Source organism: Entelurus aequoreus, linkage group LG05 (assembly GCF_033978785.1).
Source record: "Entelurus aequoreus isolate RoL-2023_Sb linkage group LG05, RoL_Eaeq_v1.1, whole genome shotgun sequence".
Lineage (NCBI taxonomy): Eukaryota > Metazoa > Chordata > Actinopteri > Syngnathiformes > Syngnathidae > Entelurus > Entelurus aequoreus.
Genome location: NC_084735.1, coordinates 4,289,456 through 4,309,016, shown reverse-complemented (window position 1 = coordinate 4,309,016; position 19,561 = coordinate 4,289,456). Strand labels below are relative to the sequence as shown.

Below are 19,561 nucleotides of genomic sequence, written 5' to 3'. Positions count from 1 at the left end.
AGGTCAGGTACTGTGGAAGCCACATTTTCACAACAACAACATACAAGTCTGTACCTGCAGCACTTTGTCCAAAACTAAAAGATGGCTTAGGAGCCTCCGCATTCAAACTGTCGCTCTTGTCAGCTGGTTTGCCGAAGGCAAATGTGGGCGGGGCCTGCTTTACCGGCGCGCTCGGCTTGCCGAAAGAAAAGCCCCCCAAAGCGGAAGGTGCGTTGTCGCTATCCTTACTAGCGGCGCCAAACAGGAAGGCAGACGGCGTGGAGGAGGCCAGCACGTCCTCCTTCTCCTCGGGCTTCCCGAATGCGAACGTGGGTGGTTTGCTGTCGGCGGGTAACGATCCAAAAGTAGGTCCCGTTGGCGGCGTGGAGGCGGCCAGGGCGGGCTGGCCCAGCCGTGCAAACACGGACCCTGCAGTGGTGGCCGTGGGGGTGCTGGTTGATGTGCTGACATTGCAGGAGGAAGCAGGGGGTGGCGCTGTAACCGAGGGTGTGGGGGGGGCATCTGGTGTTGGCTCTCCGGGCTTGGAAAGGCCAAAGCTGAAGTTGGTCTTGGAGGGGCTGCTCTCCTTGGTAAAGGGTCCAGTTCCAAACATGATCCCACCGCTACCTCCGAACTTAAAGTCAGATCCTGCAGCAGGTTGCTCCGCCTTCTTGTCCTCCTCCACCTCGGAGGAGGAAACACCAAACTTAAAGCCTTCAGACGGGCCGCTGAATTTGAACCCCGATGACACGGAGTCTTTAGAGGGGGCTTCTGATGAGAGGCTTCCAAACGAGGTGCCAAACTTGAATCCTCCCGACGACAACGAGGAGGGTTCTGAAGCGGCCACCCCGAACTTGAACCCTCCGGAGGTAGAGTTTGACGCACCGAACGAAGAAACTCCAGATTCTGAGGTAGAAGATGAACCTAAAGCTGGACAAAAAAACAAAGTGTGTGTAGATTTCCACTGATTGAGACGTGTGCAAAACTGTACAGTCTAGACTACTGCAACGCACTTCTTGTGGGGATCCCCAGCAAAAACATCCAGAAGCTGCAATACATACACAATAGTGCTGCTAGGATCCTGATGAGAGTGCGGAAATAACGATCATATCACACCAACTCTCAAATCCCTTCACTGGCTTCCTGTTCCACTCAGGATTGAATTCAAAGTCTCCCTACTAACCCACCAGTGCCTCCATGGAAATGCCCCCCTCTACCTCAAAGAACTGCTCACCCTCAAATCCTCCACACGACACCTCCGCTCCGGACAGGCTAACCTCCTCCAACCTCCGAGGACAAAGCTACGAACAATGGAACGTCTGTGGAACGCTCTCCATGACCACCTGAGGGCACTACAGACTGTGGATGCTTTTTAAAAAAGCCTTTTTTAAAGATATATGCATACTAGTTTTAGCTATTTGGCTGTTCTAGTTTTTATTATCTTTTTATTTTTTTTAATACACTGTAGCACTTTGAGGTTGTTTACTCAATGTAAAGTGCTTTTTACATATAAAATCTATTATTATTATTATTACAGTGCGAGTAATTTACTCGCATCTGCGACTAAAAATAGGTCGTGCAAGTATTGAATTTTTTTTTTTAAAATTAGCACATGCGAATACAGATTTTTACCCTCCAATTAGCATTTTTATCCAAAACTAAATCAACCTACATCGCATGTTTGAAATAAACCAATGTCATAACCGAATGGACAGGTGATTGCCGCGGAAGTGTCACTGATCATTCTGATGACAATAAACATGATTATAGGACACACACACAATAAACATCAGTGTTTCCCACACATTCATTTATTTGTGGCGGCCTGTCACGAAAGAATTACGTCCGCCACAAATACATTTTTTTTTTGTCCTGTCCAGCTTCTCAGGCAAATCATATAGTTGATGTAGATGCCCATATAGGCTGTTCAGATTTACTTTACAAAAGAGAAGTGTAGGATACTTCTATTGTTGCCTTATTTGTATTTGACCACTACTGTTTTCTGTTTATTTGTTACTGACTGTGGCAGGACACCTCTGCCTCTGTTTCACTTTATGTTGCTGGTAAATAATATGGTTGTAGTAGTAGGCTAAAGTGAAATTATTTAGTATGCACTAATGAAAGGGGCAGAGCTTTAAGAGACATTTTAGCTTTTATATTTAATAAGATATATTTTTTGTAAGAACCACAATTAATAAATATATTTCAGTGAATAACTTATTGTTCAAATCTGTATATAAATATGTACATAAAGTGTTGTCATTATATTGTAAAATGGATGAATGGATGGACGTTTAAAACAAAACTGTTATTATTCATTAGTAAGTATACATTTTTTGAGCCTTTTTTAGAGGAAATCATATCATAGTAGTAAATTATGCAAATTACTCGATGATGTCATGTTGACCACGCCCATAGCCACGCCCCCACCGCCACAGGTATCTTGGCAGTTTATGGGAAACACTGAACATGATTATAGTACGTACACACAAAGTTGTTAGCCAGGAACTCTAACCTGCCAAGTGCTTCACGATGCTGTGTTCTGAAAATTACTTTTAAAAAAGTTATTCATTATAGTTACTCCTTACTTTACCCAAAAAAATAATTCTTAGGCAAATAAATTGTGTTATTTAAACAATTAACTTCAAATGTCTGGCATAATGCAGTTAAGATAAGTGTCAGTGTGGCCGAGTGACGTTTGACATCAGCGAGTTCACGCTCTTACAGCCATTTTAGTTTCAGCTTTTTTTTGTTAGCTTAGCAGGCTAGCAGCATATTGTGCTTGTGTGTCATGTTTACATCATCGAGTGGTCTGGGGTTACCTCGCTAGCTGGAAATGTATTGTAGATCATAAATCATGCCTCTCACTTGGATAGTAAAAGGATGAGGACATATTCTGACACGTTGGTCCACTTTGACAGCCAATTTAGACTTGGAAATGGCGACGACACAAAAAGGAACTTGGCTCTACCTCCCTTTTCTTGGCGAGGATGATGAGTCATTTTTCATCTAAATGGGAATATATGAACACCCTAGCAGTCGGCATCTTAATGACTGCAGACATTGTCCAGTAAGTGATGTTTTGTTATGTTTGTTGGCTCTCATGAAGTCTAATAATCAGTGATGTTAAAAAAAAATAGCAAATGTGATGCACTTCTAAAATTACCGCGCCTTGTATGTCTAACATGATCCAAATAGGTAAATATTAGATGTTACTACATGACATATATACTTACATCATGTATATATTACATGTTATTATGAATGTTACTACATGACATATATACTTACATTATGTATATATTACATGTTATTATGAATGTTACTACATGACATATATACTTACATTATGTATATATTACATGTTATTATGAATGTTACTACATGACATATATACTTACATCATGTGTATATTACATGTTATTATGAATGTTACTACATGACATATATACTTACATCATGTGTATATTACATGTTATTATGAATGTTACTACATGACATATATACTTACATCATGTGTATATTACATGTTATTATGAATGTTACTACATGACATATATACTTACATCATGTGAATATTACATGTTATTATGAATGTTACTACATGACATATATACTTACATCATGTGTATATTACATGTTATTATGAATGTTACTACATGACATATATACTTACATCATGTATATATTACATGTTATTATGAATGTTACTACATGACATATATACATACATCATGTGTATATTACATGTTATTATGAATGTTACTACATGACATACTTACATCATGTGTATATTACATGTTATTATGAATGTTACTACATGACATATATACTTACATCATGTGTATATTACATGTTATTATGAATGTTACTACATGACATATATACTTACATCATGTATATATTACATGTTATTATGAATGTTACTACATGACATATATACTTACATCATGTGTATATTACATGTTATTATGAATGTTACTACATGACATATATACTTATATCATGTATATATTACATGTTATTATGAATGTTACTACATGACATATATACTTACATCATGTATATATTACATGTTATTATGAATGTTACTACATGACATATATACTTACATCATGTATATATTACATGTTGTTATGAATGTTACTACATGACATATATATTTACATCATGTGTATAAAACCTTATGGAGGTGTTTGCATGTTTTTAAGGGCTTTAAAGGCCTACTGAAACCCACTACTACCGACCACGCAGTCTGATAGTTTATATATCAATGATGAAATCTTAACATTATAACACATGCCAATACGGCCGGGTTAACTTATAAAGTGACATTTTAAATTTGCCGCTAAACTTCCGGTTCGAAACGCCTCTGCGGATGACGTATGCGCGTGACGTAGCCCGGCGAACACGGGTATGCCTTCCACATTGAAGCCGATATGAAAAAGCTCTGTTTTCATTTCATAATTCCACAGTATTCTGGACATCTGTGTTCGTGAATCTGTTTCAATCATGTTCATTGCATTATGGAGAAGGAAGCCAAGCAAGCAAAGAAGAAAGTTGTCGGTGCGAAATGGACGTATTTTTCGAACGTAGTCAGCCACAACAGTACACAGCCGGCGCTTCTTTGTTTACATTCCCGAAAGATGCAGTCAAGATGGAAGAACTCGGATAACAGAGACTCTAACCAGGAGGACTTTTGATTTGGATACACAGACGCCTGTAGAGAACTGGGACAACACAGACTCTTACCAGGATTACTTTGATTTGGATGACAAAGACGCAGACGTGCTACTGTGAGTATGCAGCTTTGGCTTTTTTTTGCGTATGTACGTAACTTTTTTTAAATATATAAGCTTTATGAACCTTGGGTTAGGTGAACGGTCTTTTGGGCTGAGTGATTGTGTGTGTTGATCATGTGTTTGAATTGTATTGGCGTGTTCTATGGAGCTAGGAGCTAGCAGAGGAGCTAGGAGCTAGCATAACAAACACGCAGGTGTTATTATGCAGGATTAATTTGTGGCATATTAAATATAAGCCTGGTTGTGTTGTGGCTAATAGAGTATATATATGTCTTGTGTTTATTTACTGTTGTAGTCATTCCCAGCTGAATATCAGGTACCGTGAGTATGCAGCCTTGGCTGCTAAACATTCGATAACTTGACCGTATGTGCGCGTCACGTACGTAACTTTTTAAAAATATATAAGCTTTATGAACCTTGGGTTAGGTAAACTGTCTTTTGGGCTGAGTGATTGTGTGTGTTGATCAGGTGTTTGAATTGTATTGGCGTGTTCTATGGAGCTAGGAGCTAGCAGAGGAGCTAGGAGCTAGCATAACAAACACGCAGGTGTTTTTATGCAGGATTAATTTGTGGCATATTAAATATAAGCCTGGTTGTGTTGTGGCTAATAGAGTATATATATGTCTTGTGTTTATTTACTGTTGTAGTCATTCCCAGCTGAATATCAGGTCACCCTCGGGTCTCACAGCATCTTCCCTATCTGAATAGCTTCAACTCCCCACTAGTCCTTCACTTGCACTTTACTCATCCACAAATCTTTCATCCTCGCTCAAATTAATGGGGAAATTGTCGCTTTCTCGGTCCGAATCTCTCTCACTTCATGCGGCCATCATTGTAAACAATAGGGAACTTTGCATATATGTTCAACTGACTACGTCACGCTACTTCCGGTAGGTGCAAGCCTTTTTTTTATCAGATACCAAAAGTTGCAATCTTTATCGTCGTTGTTCTATACTAAATCCTTTCAGCAAAAATATGGCAATATCGCGAAATGATCAAGTATGACACATAGAATAGATCTGCTATCCCCGTTTAAATAAAAAAAATTCATTTCAGTAGGCCTTTAATAGGCAGAGTAAAGCGACTCGCCTAGGCTCCATTGTAAGCGGACTTTTGATCGCATTTATTTTATATTCAGAATGCATACACAAAAACATTGTCAAGTCTCTCATAATGATTGTGAACGATAGGCAATTTTTTGTTTTTTTAAAGTGCAGTTCCCCTTTAATAATGATATTGAAGACATTCTACAACAGTGTTTTTCAACCTTTTCTGAGCCAAGGCACATTTTTTTCATCGAAAAAAGGCGGAGGCACACCACCAGCAGAAAACATTAAAAAACGAAACTCAGTTGACAGTAAAAAGTCGTTGTCGCAATTGTTGGATATGACTTTAAAGCATAACCAAGCATGCATCACTATAGCTCTTGTCTCAAAGTAGGTGTACTGTCACATCACACCCTGACTCTTTTTGAGTTTTGTGGTGTTTTCCTGTGTGTAGTGTTTTACTTCTTGTCTTGCGCTCCCATTTTGGTGGCTTTTTCTCTTTTTCTGGCATTTTCCTGTAGCAGTTTCATGTCTTCCTTGAGCGCTATTCCCCGCATCTACTTTGTTTTAGCGATCAAGAATATTTAAGTTGTTGCTATCCTTCTTGGTGGGGACATTGTTGATTGTCATGTCACGTTCGGATGTACTTTGTGGACGCCGTCTTTGCTCCGCACGCTGTAAGTCTTTGCTGTCGTCCAGCATTCTGTTTTTGTTTACTTTTGTAGCCAGTTCAGGTTTGGATTTGTTCCCTAAGCTTCAATGCCTTTTCTTAGGGGCACTCACCTTTTGTTTATTTTTGGTTTTAGCATTAGATACCTTTTCACCTGCATGCTGCCTCCCGCAGTCATCTGCATATTGGGATGACGACAAACCATGTTCCGACATCTACAAAGCAATTAGCTACCGGCTGCCACCTACTGATATGGAGGAGTATTACATTGTTACGCTGCCGAGCTCTAGACAGCACCGACACTCAACAACGGCACATTATTTGCAGAGTATAATTACCGCTTTGCAAATTTTTTTTTTACCCCAAATAGGTGAAATTAGATAATCTGGTGTTTGAAAAACCCAGTTCTACGCTACTAATTGTTGTCATTTAGTAGCAGCGGTGCTACAAGCCCTGGTGTGTGTTACCTTTGGCCTCCACTTGAGCTCCAGGTTTGGCTGCCGAACAGGCAACACACTTGACATCGCCAGCCTGGTTCTGCACCATGCAGACGTCACACTCCCAAGAGTTCTCTGGCTTCTTGAACTTGTCCCCAAAGCCAGAGAAGGGAGTGCTGTTGGCGGTAGAAGAGGCTCCTGCGTGGAAGATGTTGAGGTTAAAAGGACTGCAGAGAGAAGGAGTGTTGCGCTCCAGCGTACCTGCTCTGGTGCTGGTGCAGTCTACACAGTTTGTATCCTCCGCCTTGTTGGGAATCAAACACACGTCGCACTCCGACCCCTCCGGCTTGTTCAACTCTCCGAACCCTGCAAACGGCGCAGAGGAGGCTGGCGTGGAGGGGTTGGGCGCGGCCTTTACAGCCGAGAAGGCGGAAAAGAAAGAAGCTGGGGGCTTGAGGCCCGTCCCGGGCTTGGCCGTCTCGCAGGCCACGCACTTGACGGCGTCCGCCTTGTTGAAGACGAGACACGTGTCGCAGTCCCAGGATCCTGTCGGTTTGGAGAACAGCGAGCCAAACGCTGCGTTTGCCATGCCGCTCTTCAGGCCCGAGGGGGCGGGGCTTGTCGGTTCGCACGGGGGAGAGGAGCCCGGCCGGGCCGCCGCGCAGCAAACGCATTTTGTTTCCGTGGGCTTGTTCTGTACCAAGCAGACGTCACAGCTCCAGCCAGCGGGAGCTTTGAACAAGTCACTGAGGCCTGTGGAGGAGGACTGTGTGGAGGTCTTCTGGAGAGAGTCATCGGAGCTGGGGGACTTCTGCGCCGTGGTTGAAGCAAAGCCTGGGCCACAGAGACACAGCGTTGTTGACATTTCTGCTAGGAAACAAGTTGAAGTGTGAGCGCTTCTGACCAGGTGCTTTCAGGATGGATAGCACGCTGCCTTGCTTCAGGGTCTTGGCCGGTTTGAAAGGTCCTTCAAAGTGTTCTGGGCTTGCGGCTCTCACTGAAATCCACCAGATTGTTAGTAGAAATAGTCAAAGGCACACGACAAAATTTGAATTTTCTCCAAATCCTCCGAATGACTGAATGCTTTTTAACGACCCACAGAAACCCTGTCTCAGCAACGAGACAAATACACCTGTTTACCTGGAGTTGCAGTGGGTGTGGCCAGCTTCCCGTTTGACATGGCGGGAGTCAGCTTTGTGACAGGAGCGCTGAACGTGAATCCGGCCTGTAGAGGTCAGAACAAGCAGTTAGTACCTCTTTTAGTAGGGATGATACTCGAAACCGGTTTTTCGATAAGAAAAGAACAGAGTTCTCGGACTCGAATCCCTTTTTGAGAACTCGTACCCGTTATCGAGACCACTATAGTAAAGAAAAAGAGTTGGTTCTTTATTCGAATCCCTCGGAACGAATCCCGTCCCGACCAGAAATGCCCCTTGAGACATCACAAGAAATGACGTCACGTAGCTCAGTCATTAGGCGCAGATAGGGAAAGCAGGAAAAACAATGGACCGGAAAAAGCGCTCCAAGGTGTAATAAAGTTCAAAACAAAAGGTATAATCCAATGAATAACTTTACTGAGAGATTTGAGCAGGGTAAAACCACATGACCAACACTTTTACCACCAACCGGAAACATAGCAACAAGCCTAGCAACGCACCTCCTTTACGGCAGCTGTCGCAACCTTCTTAAAGCACATACATATATATACAACACATCTCCCTTTTTTAACTTTTGTTTTTCTTTCCTTGTAAACGTTCCAAAATCACACTGTATATGTGTTGTCTGTCTAATTATAAATAATGCAGACGAGGCGTGTTGGCTGAGTTCTTGACGTTTACTTTCACAGCGTGCTCATAACCTCATTCTTAGCTGCCGGGTGGCGACATGCAACAACACTTCTCGGGGCTACTGTGCATGCTCGTCACTCCCGTTGCATGCTGGGTAGTGTAGTTGTTATATTCCTAGCTCATAACATCACATCTTTCCCCCTATAAAGAAAGATTTTAACTCAATAAAGTGTATTTCTTTTTTTAGCTTTAACTTTTCATTTTTTTAGCATTGTAACCACATTTGCAAACAACTTTTCTCTTCATAAAATTTTCTTTCAATAAAGAAATAAAGTGCAAAAATGTCAAAGCATCATAACAAACAGTTATGTCAAATAGCAGCAGAAGTGCACTTTTTGGAGAGCTGTATTATTTTCAGTTTTGTGCCCAAGTGACTGATTTTATTTAACACTATATTATTATTTATACACCTATAGTGATCACAGAGACAGCTTGTTTTTGTGTTACTGTATATATTTGTTTTTCTGAAAAATCCCTCTTAATATACTTTGGGTAACAACAGTCAATATGTATTTATTTTATTTTTTTAGGGGGGTAACAGTCAATATTTATTTATTTATTAGATTTTGTTTTTTTATTATATAATAAAAGTGAGCTTTTGTTAAACCAAATATTGTGTGTTTTTTTCCATATACAACAACCTATCTGGACTCGATAAGAGAATCGATAAGGAATCGATTCGATAAGAGGATTCGATAATAGTCTCGAACTCGATAATTTCTTATCAAACATCATCCCTATCTTTTAGTGAGTCTATTCTAGCACTTTAAGGACTTACTTTAGATCAAAGCGCCGTGCTAAATGTATTAATAATAATAATAATAGAATGTATTTGTAAAAAGCACTTTACATTGAGAAAACAACCTCAAAGTGCTGCAGTGTATTAAAACAAAAAAAAACAAAAAATAAATAGATAGTAAAAATAAAAACTAGAACAGCCTAATAGCTAGAACTAGTACGCATATATTTAAAAAAAGTGTTTTTTTTAAAAAGAAGGGTTTTTAAGCCTTTTTTTAAAAGCATCCACAGTCTGTGGAGCCCTCAGGTGGTCAGGAAGAGCGTTCCACGGACTGGGAGCGGCAGAGCAGAAAGCCCGGTCTCCCATTATTCGTATCTTTGTCTTCGGAGGTATTAAAATCAGTGTTTCCCACAGATTGCTAGTATACTTGTAGCGGTGGGGGCGTGGCCAGTGTGGCGTCAACATGACAGCATCATTTCATTTGCATATATTTGCTGTAAAAAAAATTAAAAAAAGCTAAAATATTTTTTATACGTGTATCTAAAAACAAATCAGGGTTATTAGTAATTACATATAGGGCTGGGCCATATGGCCGTAAACTATATTACGATATGTTTTTTATATTGATCGATATAAATAATTATTGACATATTTTATGACTATCTAAGCCTGCCAATAAATACAGTAATACAATTGGCAAGGTACCAAGGGTATGTCTGGTCGGCAGGTTAGAGGAGCGCAGCTAAAGTGGTGAAATCATTGCAGTAGATTTGAAGGTAGTTGCAGTTTGGAGACACTAGATGGCAGTAGCGTATAAGCAGCGCTACACAGAGTAGTTTGGTTAGCTGCTCATTAAAAACCGACAAATTGGAAGTGCCAGGATGTTGCCACATTAACGCCGACAAAAACTAAAGACTAGTTTTGGTTATGGTTTGATATATGAAAATATTACAGTGTCTGTTCGCACTCCATGCAGAGAATTCACAACGAGACAAAAATACGGCTTGGTGGTTGATACTGTTATGTGATTAGCTGTTAGCGCGTCCCAAATTTCCATGAAATTCCCATTGAAAAGAATGGGACATTTATCAAAGTTCCACAACTCCCACATTAGTTAATCTGATTCAAACTTCAAAATATTCAGCCTGTTAAGGAATTGTGTTCTACCCTTTTAACAATTCTAAAAAAAAAAACAACAACCCCGATTTCCTAGAATTTCCAGTCTTTAGGGACATTTTCCCCATTCAAAATGCATTATCCATTTTTTCAAACTTCCGCAATTGCCACATTTTTCAACCGAACCATTCCCCCTTCAACTCATCCTGGACATTCAAACTAACATTTTTCCATGTTCAACAAATTTCTAGGAACTCTGTTTTTTTCTCTAACCTTATTTCCAGCCGCTTTCAGTGTGATGACTCCTTTCACCGTTCCACTGTCCAAACATTCCTCTCAGTCAGGACAAAAAACCAAGTTGTTTTTTGAACTGGAAAAATTCCCGCTTTTGCCGAAATTCCGTAATACCATTCCTCAATTAAAAAGCTGTTACTACTTCAACATTTCTAGACTGATTTAAGCAATTCAAGCACCAACCAATTCAGCTCATGCAGGACATTCGTGCTCCTAATCATTTTCAAAAAAAATCCCAGCTTTTCCCAAAAATTCCAGGAAGTTCCCAGTGAAATCAATGGGACATTTTTCAAGCTGTTCAAACCATTCCAACATCAACACATTTCACTCATCCTGCACATTCTAACTAAACACTTTCCCAAGTTCCAAACTAAATTCCCTTTTTCCTGGGGAAGTCAAACTCTTCAACATTCAAACCATTTTTACATTCGTACTACATTCTGTCAGCATTTCACTTCAAAGCATTGGAGCATTCACAAGTCATCTCGTTGACATATAATATTCAGTGTTTCCCATAAACTGCCAAGATACCTGTGGCGGTGGGGCCATGACATCATCGAGTAATTTGCATAATTTACTACAATGATATGATTTTCTGTAAAAAGGCTCCAAAAATGTATACTTACTGAATAATAACAATTTTGTTTTAAACGTCCATCCATACATCCATTTTACAATATAATTACAACACTTTATGTACATATTTATATACAGATTTGAACAATAAGTTATTCACTGAAATATATTTATTAATTGTGGTTCTTACAAAAAATATATCTTATAAAATATAAAAGCTAAAATGTCTCTTAAAGCTCTGCCCCTTTAATTAGTGCATACTAAATAATTTAACTTTAGCCTACTACTACAACCATATTATTTACCAGCAACATAAAGTGAAACAGAGGCAGAGGTGTCCTGCCACAGTCAGTAACAAATAAACAGAAAACATTAGTGGTCAAATAGAAATAAGGCAACAAGAGAAGTATCCTACACTTCTCTTTTGTAAAGTAAATCTGAACAGCCTGTATGGGCATCTACATCAACTATATGATTTGCCTGAGAAGCTGGACAGGACAACAACAAAACAAAAAAAATCTATTTGTGGCGGACGTAATTCTTTCGTGGCGGGCTGCCACAAATAAATGAATGTGTGGGAAACACTGCACATGAAGTGCACATACACTACCGTTCAAAAGTTTGGGGTCACCCAAACAATTTTGTGGAATAGCCTTCATTTCTAAGAACCAGAATAGACTGTCGAGTTTCAGATGAAAGTTCTCTTTTTCTGGCCATTTTGAGCGTTTAATTGACCCCACAAATGTGATGCTCCAGAAACTCAATCTGCTCAAAGGAAGGTCAGTTTTGTAGCTTCTGTAACGAGCTAAACTGTTTTCAGATGTGTGAACATGATTGCACAAGGGTTTTCTAATCATCAATTAGCCTTCTGAGTCAATGAGCAAACACATTGTACCTTTAGAACACTGGAGTGATAGTTGCTGGAAATGGGCCTCTATACACCTATGTAGATATTGCACCAAAAACCAGACATTTGAAGCTAGAATAGTCATTTACCACATTAGCAATGTATAGAGTGTATTTCTTTCAAGTTAAGACTAGTTTAAAGTTATCTTCATTAAAAAGTACAGTGCTTTTCCTTAAAAAATAAGGACATTTCAATGTGACCCCAAACTTTTGAACGGTAGTGTACATGTAAAGTACATGACTATACACCAGAAGGGCACACACATGTAAAGTACATGACTATACACATGAAGGGCACACACATGTAAGAATCATGTTAAATCAACAAAACAGTTTGTTATATTTACAGGTTGTCATGTCATTCCTGGAGAAGGTACTTACTGTCGGGGAGAAGGCAGGTGGACTGGCAGATGTTGCTTTGACGATGGGCGTGGAGAAGGTAAAGGGCACAGGCGATACAGGGACCTCCTATGTGGGGGACGGGGACAAAAACAGCATTTGGGGACTGCGCTAACACGAGGTAGCAAACAGAAATGTTGCAAGACTGACCGGAGTGATGGTGATGCTGGAAGCGATGCGGGCGGAGGACTTGGCGCAGGTAGCGAGAGGAGGCTGCGGGGAGGAGAAGGAGAAGGCGGGCAAGGCGGATGTGCTGATGGGGAGTGAAATGCTTGGAAGGTCTGGTACTTGGACCACCTGAGGTCAGAGAGTAAACGCAGCTGTCCAATAAGCACTTAGCAGCGATGTAGTGTGTCATGTATGGTCACCTCCTCATCTTCAACACGCTTGGAGGACAGCCGGGTGCTGGTCCTCTCTCGCTTCATCTTGCCGCCTCCGGAGCTGCTGGTTGCTGCAGGCGTGCTGGACACGGGGTAGGCTGGGGGGCCGGGGGGGATTCTCTCAGGCTGCGGCGGCGATGGTCTGCGAGGCTGGAGGTTTCAAAGAAACACATCAGACATGGAACCGTCACTGCTGAGAGCACTTTGTTTGGGTCGAGGATCCGACCGAGTCTCGAGGGGTCCGGTCCAGGGGTCGGCTCAGCCCTCCCGGGGTCAAGCTCGGCCTAAAGGAGACGGAGCGGTTGGCGGAGGATGGAAGTGCAGCAGGAACCACCAACTTCTGCACTGGGGGGAGGTTGGACTCGAGCTGAGGAAAGAACACATGGGTCGTCATGGTCTCTATGAGGGACTTCAGACCTGAACAAAACATGAGAGACTTGGACTGTTTTGGCACAGGTGTCAAACCCAAGGCTCGGGGCCTAATCTGGCCCATCAAATGATGATGACGGTCCAAAAACAAGAGTTTGTATCACAAGACCAGACGGCGGGGGGCAAGCTGAAGGTTCCTGGTTCAACCCTTCCACCATCCCGGTCACGTCCGTATTGTCCTTGAGCAAGACACGTCACCCTTGCTCCTGATGGGTGGTGGTTAGGTCCTTGCATGGCAGCTCCCGCCGTGAATGTGAAAGTAGTGCCAAAGCACTTTGAGTACCGTATTTTCAGGACCATAGGGCGCACCGGATTATAAGGCGCACTGCCGATGAATGGTCTATTTTCCATCTTTTTTTCATACAAAAGGCGCACCGGATTATAAGGCCAGTGTTTCCCACACATTCATTTATTTGTGGCGGCCCGCCACGAAAGAATTACGTCCGCCACAAATAAAATAAAAATATATTTAAAATTTTTTTTTTTTTTTGTGTCCTGTCCAGCTTCTCAGGCAAATCATATAGTTGATGTAGATGCCCATATAGGCTGTTCACATTTACTTTACAAAAGATAAGTGTAGGATACTTCTCTTGTTGCCTTATTTGTATTTGACCACTACTGTTTTCTGTTTATTTGTTACTGACTGTGGCAGGACACCTCTGCCTCTGTTTCACTTTATGTTGCTGGTAAATAATATGGTTGTAGTAGTAGGCTAAAGTTAAATTATTTAGTATGCACTAATTAAAGGGGCAGAGCTTTAAGAGACATTTTAGCTTTTATATTTTATAAGATATATTTTTTGCAAGAACCACAATTAATAAACATATTTCAGTGAATAACTTATTGTTCAAATCTGTATATAAATATGTACATAAAGTGTTGTAATTATATTGTAAAATGTATGGATGGATGGACCTTTAAAACAAAACTGTTATTATTAGTTAGTAAGTATACATTTTTTGAGCCTTTTTAGAGAAAATCATATCATTGTAGTAAATTATGCAAATTACTCGATGATGTCATGGTGGCCACGCCCATAGCCACGCCCCCACCACCACAGGTATCTTGGCAGTTTATGGGAAACACTGAAGGCGCATTAAAGGAGTCATATTATTATAATTTTTTCTAAATGTAAAAGACTTCCTTGTGGTCCACATCAGGGGTCCCCGACCTTTTTTTGCACCAGGGACCGGTTTAATGTAGGCCTTATTTTCACGGACCGGCCTTCTACGTGTGGCAGATAGATATAGCAAATAAGTGCATGAAAAACCTCACCATAACGTTCAGTTAGTGGGAGCCCCTGGCCTTTTCCCTTTGTAAAACTCTTGTTTTTTGCCCATTTTTGCTAGTAGTAGGCTTTGTTTTGACTTTAGTATCTGATGGGTTATAGGTGATAAATCACATTTAAGGACAAGAGCATGGATATACATTATAAGAAAGCTAGAAATACTTGACATTAGTTCCAATAGATTTTTAAAAGTGATGTATTCATATTTTGTGCAATATTTCATACATAAATACATTAATGTTAGGTTTTTTGGGACCAATTTTACATGTGCAAATACATCCGTTACTGCTAACTACTTATGTAATAGGACGATGTGCAATAATACCAGCACTTTAACTTACTAGGCCAAAGGAGATGGGTATTTATTTCCTTCAGCACAATTATTATATGCAACAATTTAGCACTTCTCCATCTGCCTTATGCACTAACTACTATGGTCACTTTGTTCCTGATCAACCTGTCGCGGACTGCAGGTGGAAACAAGCTTTTGGCTACAATTTGGCACCTTTACATTTGATATGTTTATTAATGTGCATTATCCCATGTAACAAATGGCAACTTCCAATCAGGAGTTTTATAATACATCTATTTACGAGCTTATTAGTGTGTCTGGTGGGACTGGCCAAAGTTAAGTAGGACAAAATGCGGGCGATTATAAATTATTGAATGTATCTGTGCAGCCTGGTAGCAAATGCGTCACGGGCCGGTACCGATCCCCGGACCGGTGGTTGGGGACCACTGGTCTACATAACATGTAATGGTAGTTCTTTGGTCAAAATGTTGCATAGATGATGTTTTACACATCATCTTCAAGCCGCTTCCAGATGCGCCGTTTTGTGGGCGGTCTTATTTACGTGCCTCCACTTCGACAGCGTCTTCTCCCCGTCATCTTTGTTGTAGCGGTGTAGCGTGCAAGAGGCGTCGGTTGGATCTGTAACTAAGAGCACAGCCCAAAACGTCTCTCCTCATTGAGCCAAATTGAACTCTGTCTCTGCATGATTCCTTGCTTCTTGTCTGTTTAATAGATGTCATCAGTGTTTGAACCTGTTGTCCCATAACAAGAAGATAGAGAAAAAGGAGTGTATATAGACTACAAAGGCGGACGCGCACGATTTTTCAGGATCTCAAATACAGATCAGCAGGTACCAGGAGGTAAGAAAAGTTTATTTTGCATAATATTGAGAAACAAAACGCCAGATAATATGTCTTACCTTATACACACCAGTGTTTCCCATATACTGCCAAGATACCTAACCCTAATGTATACTTACTAATTAATAATAACAGTTTTGTTTTAAACGTCCATCCATCCATCCATTCTACAATATAATTACAACACTTTATGTACATATTTATATACAGATTTGAACAATAAGTTATTCACTGAAATATATTTATTAATTGTGGTTCTTACAAAAAATATATCTTATAAAATATAAAAGCTAAAATGTATCTTAAAGCTCTGCCCCTTTAATTAGTGCATACTAAATAATTTAACTTTAGCCTACTACTACAACAACCATATTATTTACCAGCAACATAAAGTGAAACAGAGGCAGAGGTGTCCCGCCACAGTCAGTAACAAATAAACAGAAAACAGTAGTAGTCAAATACAAATAAGGCAACAAGAGAAGTATCCTACACTTCTCTTTTGTAAAGTAAATGTGAACAGCCTTAATGGGCATCGACATCAACTATATGATTTGCCTGAGAAGCTGGACAGGAATATTAAAAAAAATAAATAAATATATATATATATATATATATATATATATATATATATATATATATATATATATATATATATATATATATATATATATATATATATATATATATATATATATATATATATATATATATATATATATATATATATATATATATATATATATATATATATATATATATATACACATATATATATATCTCAATCAATCAATCATTCAATGTTTATTTATATAGCCCTAAATCACAAGTGTCTCAAAGGGCTGTACAAGCCACAACGACATCCTCGGTACAGAGCCCACATACGGGCAAAGAAAACTCACCCCAGTGGGACGTCAATGTGAATGACTATGAGAAACCTTGGAGAGGACCGCATATGTGGGTAGCCCCCCCTCATATATTTATTTTTTTTTATTTGTGGCGGACGTAATTCTTTCGTGGCGGGCCGCCACAAATAAATGAATGTGTGGGAAACACTGCACACAGCATAATAATACTCCTATGTTGAAGCACAGTACAATCCATCAAGCGGTGTGGCTTCATAGCTTACCAAAGTCCTACTAAAACATTTTGATGGATTTTTGAGCAACGTGTGTAATGTTCTATATTTTCAATGGAACATATCAAATGTTGGTGTTGTTTACTTGAGTCATATTGCAGTCTACACGTATCTCTTATGTGTGACTGCCATCATATTGCAGTCCACAGGTATCTCTTGTGTGACTGCCATCTACTGGTCACACTTATCATGTCACCATGTACCAAATAAAAAAGCTTTGAGGTCGGTAAGCAAAACCAGAATTAATCCGTACATTAAGCGCACCAGGTTATAAGGCGCACTGTTGAGTTTTGAGGAGGAAAAAATGATTTTAAGTGCGCCTTATAGTCCAGAAAATACGGTACCTTGAAAGTAGAAAAGCGCTATACAGGTATCACCCATTTACCACATAGATGTAAAACAAAACAGGTGTACTTACCCTTTTCCTTTTTGACTGCAAATGTGACACATCCAGACTGCCGCCATCCATGTTCTATAAATACATTTTGAATTGGTCAAAATCATTCTTTATCACAAGACTAACATTACATCAATATCTTTTTTAATTCGTGATTCGAGCCGATTTGAGTCTCAAAGACCACTTACGCACATCCATTCAAGAATTTGAGGATGTGCCATACTATCACCTTTAAGAGTGATATGAAGACGGTGTAGGATCAAATAAGATGTACATCTACCAACTCATTTCCATACATGTTGAATTTGAAGGTAATAAAGTCAGGGAAAAAGGAAATGGTTCCTAAAAATATCACTTTCATCATCGTGTGAAATACAATCAGACTGCGTGTGTCTGCAGTGATCACTTTGTAAAATGTTTGAAAATTGGGGGCGGGGGTGGGAATTATTTCAATTTTTTTTTTTTTAGACATGTATCTCGTGCGCACGACAAAGTTTCTCGTGCGCAAGACATGCATGTTAAAAAAATTAAAAAATAGTTTAGAAATTTTTTTTTTTTTTAGACATGTATCTCGTGCGCACGAGAAACTATCTCGTGCACAAAAGATACATGTCTTTTTTTATTTTTTTTTTGTCCTGTCCAGCTTCTCAGGCAAATCATATAGTTGATGTAGATGCCCATATCGGCTATTGGTATTGGTATTGTTCATTATCAATAGCGCTATTTCTAATAATGCTCATTGTCATTTCTATATTATTTCTTATTTTTGCTAACTGCTTATTTGCTATTACTTTTACCATCATATTTGTAAATGTCGTATTTGCTGATTTTGCTCTATTGTAGTTGTTGTATTTGCTGTTGTTTTTGTCTCCCTGTCTAATCCCCCTCTTGTCCCCACAATTTCCCCCTCTATCTTCCTTTTTTTCTCTTTCTATCCCCTCCTGCACCAAATGATAATATAAATACATTTAATAAAGTCAAATACAAATAAGGCAACAAGAGAAGTATCCTACACTTCTCTTTTGTAAAGTAAATCTAAACAAGATACATGTCTAAAAAATAAAAATAAAATAATTTTTTTTTTTTTTTTTAAATTGAAAAATAAAAATAAAAAAATAAAAATTGAAAAAAATTGAAAAAAATATATTTCCCTTATGTCTCTTTAGGGGCTCCGTACATTACAAATAAGAATTGCGATTAATTAAAAAATACATTTTTTTTACACTCCTACTCAACAGTACCAATATTTTTGTACTTTTGTTTTTAATAACACAACGTTGCATTGAAAATTGCAACGTTACCTCGAGGCAGTTAGGCTGAGTCCACTCTCAGTGCTGCTGGAGTGGCCGCCAAGTGTGGAGTTAGGGATGGAACGATATGAAAGTTTAAATCACGGTCATTGTGACCACAATTAGCAATAATCGCAATATTGTTAAATGTGCTCCGAAAGTACTTAGACACACACTGAAATCCTCAGATTGTTTTAAAATAATTTAACACTGTTAGAAAAGACACTATTTGCATGTTTCGTTATGCTTCACTGATAGTGTTTTAATCTTAGAATTGTATCTCTTTTAATGGCTAAACTTCAGTTTGAAATATTGGCATGTACTTTAGCACTTATTTGAATGAAAAGTGCGTTGCAAAAAAAAAATCTAACACTTATTTCTAATGGGTGTTCTACACCTCGGTTGTCCTACTCTTTTCAGCAGTTCTTGAACACACCTTACAACCACCCCTCCAATCGATCATTCTGTGCTAAGAGAGCACATCTTGTAGGTTCAAGACGCTAATGTCTCTTGGTTTCATGTTAGCATTTAAGCTGGCGAGCTAGTCTGAGTTTATCAAAGAGCAGCTATCAGTCACAGTTTTTCCAATCTTTTTCATTTAGTTTTACTGTGGTTATCTTTAATACTGTTTATCGTTACGTCCCTAGTTAGTCTTCAACTGGACATGACGTCACGCGCAA

General features: G+C 39.3%; 1 protein-coding gene across 2 annotated transcripts in view; it reads right to left on the bottom strand.

Annotated features, from left to right (window-relative positions):
• The window catches only part of LOC133650033 (nuclear pore complex protein Nup153-like), a 60,515-nt gene that overhangs the window by 8,939 nt on the left and 32,015 nt on the right, over window positions 1-19,561 (bottom strand). For both annotated transcript variants that reach the window (XM_062046789.1, XM_062046790.1), the window contains exons 8-17: window positions 17,614-17,667; window positions 13,418-13,558; window positions 13,180-13,341; window positions 12,962-13,108; window positions 12,794-12,880; window positions 8,075-8,159; window positions 7,839-7,931; window positions 7,196-7,768; window positions 6,965-7,132; window positions 55-909 (exon numbers count right to left, since the gene is read on the bottom strand). In XM_062046789.1, coding sequence (XP_061902773.1) covers window positions 55-909; window positions 6,965-7,132; window positions 7,196-7,768; window positions 7,839-7,931; window positions 8,075-8,159; window positions 12,794-12,880; window positions 12,962-13,108; window positions 13,180-13,341; window positions 13,418-13,558; window positions 17,614-17,667 — 2,365 coding nt within the window. The remainder of the gene's footprint in view (window positions 1-54; window positions 910-6,964; window positions 7,133-7,195; window positions 7,769-7,838; window positions 7,932-8,074; window positions 8,160-12,793; window positions 12,881-12,961; window positions 13,109-13,179; window positions 13,342-13,417; window positions 13,559-17,613; window positions 17,668-19,561) is intronic.